This window comes from Otolemur garnettii, unplaced genomic scaffold (genome assembly GCF_000181295.1).
Source record: "Otolemur garnettii isolate 467f Iridium unplaced genomic scaffold, OtoGar3 scaffold00140, whole genome shotgun sequence".
Classification (NCBI taxonomy): domain Eukaryota; kingdom Metazoa; phylum Chordata; class Mammalia; order Primates; family Galagidae; genus Otolemur; species Otolemur garnettii.
The window spans coordinates 3,694,668-3,704,502 of NW_003852535.1; the positions used below are offsets into that span (position 1 = coordinate 3,694,668).

General features: G+C 50.1%; 1 protein-coding gene across 1 annotated transcript; it reads right to left on the reverse strand.

Moving 5' to 3' along the window:
• Positions 1-3,488: 3,488 nt before the first annotated feature.
• Positions 3,489-4,141, reverse strand: LOC100944240 (ubiquinol-cytochrome-c reductase complex assembly factor 3). The gene is made up of 2 exons (XM_012810632.2): positions 3,959-4,141; positions 3,489-3,867 (listed from the first exon to the last, which is right to left on the reverse strand). The coding sequence occupies exons 1-2, from the start codon at positions 4,076-4,078 to the stop codon at positions 3,718-3,720; spliced, it is 270 nt and encodes an 89-aa protein (XP_012666086.1). The 5' UTR covers positions 4,079-4,141; the 3' UTR covers positions 3,489-3,717.
• Between the last annotated feature and the right edge of the window lie 5,694 nt (positions 4,142-9,835).

A 9,835-nucleotide genomic window follows, 5' to 3' on the forward strand; every position in this document is an offset into this window, starting at 1 on the left:
CCTGCCTCCGCCTCCCAAGTAGCTGGGACCACAGGCGCCCGCCACAGAGCCCGGCTATTTTTTGGTTGCAGCCGTCATTGTTGTTTGGAGGGTCCGGGCTGGGGATTCGAACCTGCCACCTTAGGTGTACGTGGCTGGCGCCTTAGCCGGTTGAGCTATAGGCACCAAGCCACCCTGGCTATTAAGAGACAAAGGCTCACTCTGCCTCAGGCTGATCTGGAACCTGTGAGCTCAGGCAGTCCACCTTCCTCAGCCTCCCAGAGTCCTAGGATTACAGGCATGAGCCACTACACCAGGCCTAAGATAGCTCCTCTTGATCACCCCACCCCTAGCATCCTCCAACAGCTTGTGATTCTTTCCTCTCATTCCTGGACTAGGGAAGAGGCCACAGTTAAACTGTAAAGATCACACACTAAAAAATGGGTTCAGCTTGCAAGTCCACCATTCAGCAGCTAAAAACAGCACCAATGCTATTGTAACAAAGTTTTATATAGACTTGGCACCAGTATCTCAGTGGTTAGGGTACCAGCCACATAGGGTCTGGCACCCCAGCCTGGGCCTGCTAAACAATGACAACTACAACAAAAAAAACAGCGTTGTGGCAGGGGCATGTAATCCCAGTTATGTGAGAGAGACTGAGGCAAGACAATTGCTTAAGCCCAAGAGTTTGAGGTTGCTGTGGCTGAAGATGCCACGACATTCTTCATAGCAAGGGTGACATACTGAGACTATCTCAAAAAAAAAAAAAAAAAAAGTTTTATTTAGTGTTCTGACTTTCATGGCGTCGTCACACAGCTTGCAGCAACTTCCAACTCCTAGGCTTAGGTTATTCTCTTGCCTCATAGCTAGAACTACAGGAGCCTGCCCCAATGCCCAGCTATTTTTTTGTTGCAGTTTGGCAGGGACTGGGTTTGAACCTGCCACCCTCCATATATGTTGCTGTGCCCTACCCACTGAGCCACAGGTGCCATCCCTAACTTAATTTTTTTTTTTTGAGACAGAGCCTCAAACTGTTGCCCTGAGTAGAATGCTGTGACATCACTGCTCACAGCAACCTCCAACTCCTGGGCTTAAGTAATTCTCTTGCCTCAGCCTCCCAAGTAGCTGGGACTACAGGCGCCTGCCAGAATGCCCAGCTATTTTTTGGTTGTAGTAGTTGTCACTGTTTTTTTTTTTTTTCTTTTTTGTAGAGACAGTTTCACTTTATCACTCTCGGTAGAGTGTCGTGGCATCACACAGCTCACAGCAACCTCCAACTCCTGGGCTGGGGCGATTCCCTTGCCTCAGCCTCCCAAGTAGCTGGGACTACCGGCGCCCACCACAATGCCTGGCTATTTTTTTATTGCTGTTCAGCCAGGGCCCCGTTTGAACCTGCCACCCTCAGTATATGGGGCCGGGGCCCCGCCCACTGAACCACAGACACTCCCCGTAGTTGTCATTGTTTGACAGGCCCAGGTTGGATTCGAACCTGCCAGCTCTGGTGTATGTGGTTGGCGCCTTAGCCACTTGAGCTACAGGCACTGAGCCTGACTTTATTTATTTTTTTTGAGACAGCCTCAAGCTGTCCCCCTGCGTAGAGTGCAATTACATCACAGCTCACAGCAACCTCCAACTCCTAGGCTCAAGCGAGTCTTCTGCCTCAGCCTTCCAAGCAGCTGGGACTATAGGCACCCAATACAACGCCCAGCTATTTTTTGGTTGCAGCCATCATTGTTTTTTTTGGTGGGCCGGGGCTGGATTCAAACCTGCCACCTTTGGTGCATGTGGCTGGCGCCTTAGCCACTTGAGCCACAGGCGCTGAGCCCTGACTTTATTTTTTTTTATTTATTTATTTTTGTGGTTTTTGGCCGGGACTAGGTATGAACCTGCCACCTCTGACATATGGGGTTGGCGCCTTACTCCTTTGAGCCACAGGCACTACTTTATTTTTTGTAAGAGCAACCTTTTTCTGCAATCTTTCCTGGGAACCACAGGATATAAAATAAAAGGGGAGTGACTTGGTTGATTTGGCTGTGACCCCATTTTTTCTCATCCCATTAGTGGTGTGGATTCAGAGAATGGAAACCATTTCACATTTCTAAGTTATCTTTTTTTTTTGTAGACACAGAGTTTCACTTTATCAACCTCTGTAGAGTGCTGTGGCACCACAGTTCATAGCAACCTCCATCTACTGGGCTTAGGCGATTGATTCTCTTGCCTCAGCCTCCTGAGTAGCTGGGGCTACAGGCACTGGCCACAATGCCCGGCTACTTTTTGTTGTTGTTGCAGTTTGGCCCGGGCTGGGTTTGAACCCGCCACCCTGGGTATAGGGGGCCGGCGCCCTACGGACTGACCCACAGGCGCCGCCCTAAGTTAATCTTTTTAACAATTCTCAAGACAGTTAAGGGGTCCTCAAACTTTTTAAACAGGGCCAGTTCACTGTCCCTGAGACCGTTGGAGGGCTGGACTGCGAGCGGCAGGACGATTTGGCTGCTAAAGCAGAACAGGCAGTGGAGGCAAAAACACCCGGCGGGCTGGATGTGGCCCGCTGGCTGTAGTTTGAGGACGCCTAGGAGACCTTTCATAGAATACGGCTGAGGTTTTTGTAACATGCAGAAGTTGAACTAAGATCTGACTCAAAGCAAGCTCCTTTGGCCACTCCTAAGTCAGGCTCTAAGCTTGTTTAACCAGAGCCACAGAAGCATTAAGGCCTATGCCCTCCAATCTTGCTCAAAGGACAAGAGCCTTAAGTGTCCTTTACAGGCAGCCACTGCTACAAGACTGTGCAGGATAGTTCTGATCTCGAGAATATTTTTTGGCTCAGTGCCTGTGGCTCAAGTGGCTAAGGCGCCAGCCACATACACCTAAGGTGACGGGTTCGAATCCAGCCCAAGCCCGCCAAAACAATGACGGCTGCAACCAAAAAATAGCCGGGTGTTGTGGCGGGCGCCTGTGTCCCAGCTACTTGGGAGGCTGAGGCAGGAGACTCGCTTGAGCCCAGGAGTTGGAGGTTGCTGTGAGCTGTGATGCCACAACACTCTACCCTGGGGGATAGCTTGAGACTTGGTCTCAAAAATTTTTTTTTCTTGGGCTGGGTGCACGTAGCACATTAAGGCACCAGCCACAAACACCGAGAGTGGCGCGTTGGGATCCGGCCCAGGCCACCTAAACAACAATGACAACTGCGCTGTGTTGGGCGCCTGTAGTCCCTGTTACTTGGGAAGCTGAGGCAAGAGAATTACTTAAGCCCAAGAGCTGGAGGTTACTGTGAGCTGTGACGCCACAGCACTCTTCCGAGGGTGGCATAGTGAGACTCTGTCTCAAAAATAAAATCAAATAAATAATACATTTCTTGGTTATCCCCGGAAGTACACTCAAATTTAGACCACGTGATCTATTTTGAAAATGTAACTTCATCCTCTCCAGAGGGATGGAACCGGCAATAGGCAGACTGCGTGCCATTTGGGTATCTAAGCATTGGTAGGCGTCCGAATGGAGAGCTCACTCTGTGGATGGAGGAACATAATTTATTGGTTCCTTCAATTCTCCACAGCCGACCCCAGTCTCGCCCCCGGCCCGTGACCCGGAGGGTTTGGGAGAACGTGCTCACCGGGCGGCAAGTCTCTGGGTCCCGCAGAGTGCTAAGCACGACATCCCCGGTCCGGGGATGAAGAGAAGGCCACCTCGGTCAAGTGAGCACTAGCTAAGGTCCCAGCGCCCACGGGGGTAAGTCTGGTCTCACGCTGACCTCTGGCCTCCACCAAGTCTCCAGTCCTTCCTCCAGGCCACATTTTCCTGCGTGGCCGCCGCCTGCTGCAGAGTAGCTAGCACTAACTCCTGGGTCCTGACCGCCTCGTCCCTGCGCTGCGGGTTCTGCTCCGGCATCTCCTGAGGTCGGCAAGGGAGATTTGCAGTCTGAGCCCCCAGCCCAGGGTTCTCTGCCCGCCTACTCCACCTTCCGTTTTCCAGACGCTCCTACCTTCAGCATCTCCTGCTTCTGCAGTTCTCCTGGAGTCACCAGAGCAAAGAGTGCGGAGCCCACGCCAGTCCCCGCACCCAACAACGCGACCGCGACCAGCATCTTCCGCAGGGCTCCCATGGCCCCGCGCAACCCGCAGGACGCCCCACTGCAGTCTTCCGCAGGCTAGATAGGCAGCCGCAGACGTCTTCCGTCCCCTGTGCAGGATAGAGCGGGCCAGAGCGGGAACCATAGAGAAGAGGTCGGGCTAGAGGGGACCTGATGGGCTAATCGCTTAGGATCCTGAACGCCTGGATCTTAATAGGTTTTTGTTTTGTTGTAGAGACAGTATCACTTTATCACCCCAGTAGAGTGCCGTGGCATCACACAGCCCACAGCAACCTCCAACTCCTGGCTTTACGCGATTCTCTTTTCTCAGCCCCCCGAGTAGCTGGGACTACAGGCGTCTGCCGCAACGCCCGGCTATTTTCCTGTTGCAGCTTGTCTGGCGCCGGTTTGAACCCGCCACTCTCGGTATATGGGGCCAGCGCCCTACCCACTGAGCCACAGGCGCCGCCCGGTTTAACACCATGAGTTTGAGCGTGTCAAAACAAGATATTAGCGCGTAAGTCTGGCGCGGAGGGCTTTCTCGTCAGATGCGGAGTGGGACTGCTAGTAGGAAAACTACGTGTCTTCATGGTTGCAGTGTTTTACAAAACTGTCCAGGTTTCGGCCTTTGGAAATTTCCCAGTTAGTAGAGGACTAAGCTTTGCTCTGCGATTGCCTAAACTGAATGGTTTTTTTTTTTTTTTGCGGTTTTTTTTTTTTGGCCGGGTCTGGGTTTAAACCCGCCACCTCTGGCATATGAGGCTGGCGCCTTACTCCTTTGAGCCACAGGCGCCGCCCAACTGAATGTTTTGAACACAGCACATACTAGTCAGATACTTACACACATCAGTCAGACCCCTTTGAGTACCTTCAACTCTGGAACAAAAACTCAAAGCCAAGTGTATTAGGTGCGAAATATAATCCGTTGCCCCTTTCCTGCCTCACCTGCCCAAGTACTTGGGGCTGCAGAAACACGCCACCACGCACAACTAAGTAAAAAGTTGGGTATCTTTTCTTCTCTCTCTCTCTCTCTCTCTCTCTTTTTTTTTGTTTCCGACAGAGTCTGTATCACCCTTGATAGAGTACCGTGGCGTTACAGCTCACAGTAAACTCTTGGGCTTAAGTAATTCTCTTGTCTCAGCCTCCCAAGTAGCTGGGACTACAGGCACCCAAAACAACGCCCGGCTATGTTTTATTGGAGGTGTTGAGGCAAGAAAGTAAAAGCAGAACTAAAAGAATCTATCTTAGCCGCTCTGTGTAGGCCTCAGCCAAGCTGCAGGCATTTCTGCTGTCTGCGCGCTTCTCCACTGACATACAGGGCCTAGATTGTAACCTAGTAACTTCCTTGGGTTTCTGTTGCCTTTGGGGCAGGTGGTCCAACTGATCTCAAGGTTGCGAGTGAATCTGACCTTCCCCCTTGAGCCCAGGACCTTGAGGATGATGTCATGTCTCTGTCTTATGACCCTCACGTGCACTCCTACCCTGAAAGGTGGATAAAAGAGAGGCAAGAAATTGAGTCAGGGGGCTCGGTTTTGGGACGCTGGAGTTCCGAGTACCCCCAGGGGAATAAACCCGCTTCCTCTAATCAGCTGGTGCCTGGAGTCTTCTGTCTGTGTCGGTTTCCTGCTACAGTGTCATTGTTGTTTAGCTGGCCCAGGCCAGATTCAAACCAACAACCTTGGTGTATGTGGCTGGCACCATAACCGCTGTGCTACAGGCACCAAACCAAAGTTGGGTTTTTTTGTTTGTTTTTTAGAGACTGGTCTTGGCATGTTGCCTAAAGCTGGTGTCAACTCTTGGTCTCAAGAAGTCCTCCAGCCTTGGCCACTTAAAGAGCTAGTATTACAGGTGTGAGCCACTATGCCCAGCTTCTTTTTTCTTTTCTTTTCTATTTTTTGAGACAGAGTCTCAAGCTGTCGCTTTAGGTAGAATGCTGTGGGGTCATAGTTAGGTTGACCAGATTTTAACATCGGTAAGACGGGCCGGGGGCAGGGGCGAGGCCAGGGCGGGGGAAGGGAAAGGGCAGGGCCTGACAACAATGCAAACTTTGATAAGCAGTTCTTTTTTTTTTTTTTTTTTTTTGCAGAGACAGTCTCACTTTTTCGCCCTTGGTAGAGTGCAGCGGAGTCGCTCCAGCAACTTCCAAGTCCTGGGCTTAGGCGATTCTTCTGCCTCAGCCTCCCAAGTAGCTGGGACTACAGGTGCCCGCCACAACGCCCGGCTATTTTTTGTTGCAGTTTGGCTGGGGCTGGGTTTGAACCCACCACCCTCGGTATATGGGGCCGGCGCCCTAGTTACTGAGCCACAGGCGCCTCCCGATAAGCAGTTCTCAATAATCACTTCTCAGCAATATTTGTTATTATTACAGTTTAACATTATAAAATTAACAAAAATAATATAAAACTCATATTCTGGTGAAATAGCCACATGGCAGCCGAAAACCATATATTCCCTTCTTGTTCTCCCACCCGTTCGTGTATTCTTTCCAAAAATCAGGACTTTTTTAGAACACCGTGGGACACGGGACAAATTGTTGAAAAGCGGGACTATCCTGCCAAAAGCGGGACGTCTGGTCACCATAGTCATAGTTCACAGCAACCTCCAACTCCAAACTATCCTCCTATCTCAGTGTTTCTATTTTTTTGTCAATACAGGGGTCTTGCTTTTTTGCAAGTCTTTTTTGCAGTCTGGTCTCGAACTTGTAAGATCAAGCAATCCACCCACCTCAGCCTCCCCAGAGTGCTAGGATTACAGGAGTGAGCTACCGTGCCCGGCCCACTTTTTCTTTCTTTTTTTTTAAATTCAGTTTTTCGGTAGAGCCAGGTTTGAACCCACCACCTCCAGTATAGGGGGCTAGCGCCCTACTCCTTGGAGCCTCCTCTTAGTTTTTCTATTTTAGTGGAAACAGGGTCTTGCTTTTGCACAGGCTGGTGTTGAACTCGTGAACTCAAACAATCCACCCACCTTGGGCTCACAGAGTGCTAGGATTAAAGGTATGAGCCACTGTGACCAGCCCTTATTTTCTTTCTTTTTTTTTTTGTAGTTTTTGGCCAGGGCTGGGTTTGAACCCGCCACCTCTGGCATATGGGGCCAGTGCTCACAGTTGCCGCCTCTTTATTTTCTTTATTTTACAAATAATCCATTACTTTTCTTGTCATGGTATACCCTTGGCATTGGTTTTTGTATTGTTTTGTTTTTTAACACTGAAAACTTTGGATTTTGTGTAATATACAGAATTCTGGTTTGGAGAAGAAAGTACCCCTTAGATGTATTACTGACTTTAGGCAAGTAATTTCTTTTTTTTTGAGACAGAGCCTCAAGCTGTCCCCCTGGGTAGAGTGCCATGGCATCACAGCCAGCAACCTCCAACTCCTGGGCTCAAGCGAGTCTCCTGCCTCAGCCTCCCAAGTAGCTGGGATCACAGGCACCTGCCACAACGCCTGGCTATTTTTTTGGTTGCAGCCACCATTGTTTGGCGGGTCTGGGCTGGATTCGAACCCGCCACCTTAGGTGTATGTGGCTGGCGCCTTAGCCCCTTGAGCCACAGGCGCCGAGCCAGGCAAGTAATTTCTTTGTGCCCCAGGCCTGGCCCAGTGGCTCACTCTGTAATCCTTGCACTCCTAGAGGACGAGACCAGAGGATCTCTTGAGCTGAGTGAGAGACCAGCCAGAGCAAGATCAAGAGGAGACCTGTCTCTACTAAAAATAGAAAAATTTGCCAGGTGTCAGTGGTCTGTACCTGTACTCCTAGCTTCTTGGGAGGCTGAGGCAGGGGGATCACTTGAGCCCAGGAGTTTGAGGGTGCTCTGAGCTATAACCCCATGCTCTCTACCCAGGGCAACAGAGTGAGATTCTTTCTTTCTTTTCTTTTTTCTTTTTTTAGAGAGTTGTAACCCAGCCCTCTTTCCCTACTCACTCCTGTTCCCCAGCTCTCACCTGTTCCCCCCACCACCACCCTCAGCTGTCCCCCCCCCCGCCCCTGCCCTCTCCAGTCCATTTCCCTCCTCCTCCCTTCTCCCCCCAGCTTTGACTCCAGGAACAAGGCAAGTTCCTCCTCCCCTCAGGGTGGCTAAGAACATTTCCCAGGCCCCCTTCTTCCTCCTAGGGTTGCCAAGAACAAGCTTCGGGACAAGGAAAAAAAGTCTCAAGTTTCACAAAACCCCCAAGTTCTCAGTAGATGAACAATGGTGGAAAACTCACTGAGGCTTGATTAATTACTGTTGTATAACCATAACCATTGTGATATGAAATGTGTCCATTGTCAACTGAAACTGTATTAATTATTGTTCCGTTGCTGTATCTATGACTACCTGAGTTATAACCCCTCTTAACCAGCCACGTTTCACTTCTGTAATATGCTTACACAAAGCCTATAAAAGGTAACTCACACTCTCACCTGGGCTGCTGACCATTTCTCAGAGCAGCAGCCCCTACAGCAGGTAAAATAAATTACCAATTAATAAGTGGGGGTCCGAGTCTATTTTTCCAAGTCCCCTAAGTTATTTCAAGAGAGACTCTCACTTGGTCACCCTGTGGCATCTTAGCTCACAGCAACTTCAAACTCCTGGGTTCAAGTGATTCTTTTGCCTCAGCCTCCCAGGTAGCTGGGATGACAGTAGCCTGACACTGCACCTGGCTATTTTTTAGAGATGGGGTCTTGCTCTTGCTCAGGTTGGTCTTTTTTTTTTTTTTTTTTTTTTTGAGACGGAGCCTCAAGCTATCCCCCTGGGTAGAGTGCCATGGCATCACACTCACAGCAACCTCCAACTCCTTGGCTCAAGCGAGTCTCCTGCCTCAGCCTCCTCCCAAGTAGCTGGGACTACAGGCGCCTGCCACCACGCCTGGCCATTTTTTGGTTGCAGCCATCATTGTTGTTTGGCCGGCCTGGGCTGGGGATTCAAACTCGCCACCTTAGGTGTATGTGGCTGGCGCCTTAGCCGCTTGAGCCATAGGCACCGAGCCCTCAGGTTGGTCTTAAACTCCTGAGTTCAGGCAATCCACCCGCCTTGGCCTCCCTAACGCTGGGATTACAGGTGTGAGCCACCACAATTGGCTGGAGTGAGATTCTTGTCTCAAAAACAAAACAAAACTTTTTTTTTTAATTTTTGCAGTTCTTTTTGGCCAGGGCTGGGTTTGAAGCTGCTACCCCCAGTATATGGGGCCAGCGTCCTACTCCTTGAAGCACAGATACCACCACCCCTCAAAAGAAACTGCTTTGTGCCCAGTTCCTGCTTGTGGAAAATATACCTGTCCCCATAGTTTTAGGATAATTTAGTGAGTTATATGTGAACACTTAAAACAGTTTCTGGATGGCCAGACATGATGGCTCATACCTGTAATCCCAGGGCTCTGGGAGGCCAAGGTGGGTAGATCCCCTGAGCGCAAGAGTTCAAGACCAGCATGAGCAAGAGCAAGACCTGGTCTCTACTAAAAATTATGAAATAAAATAAAATAAAAATAGGGCAGTGCCTGTGGCTCAAGGAGTAGGGGGCCAGCCCCATAAACCAGGGGTGGTGGGTTCAAGCCCAGCCTCAGCCAAAACTCAAAAAAATTAAATAAATAATAATAATAATAATAATAAAAACTAGCTGGGCGTTGTGGTGGGCATCTGTAGTTCCAATTACTTTGGGAGGCTGAAGCAAGAGGATCACTTGACCCCAAGAGTTTGAGGTGCTGGCTCAGCGTCTGTGGCTCAAGTGGCTAAGGTGCCAGCCACATACACCTAAGGTGGCAGGTTCGAATCTAGCCGGGCCAGCCAAACAAACATGATGGCTGCAACCAAAAAATAGCC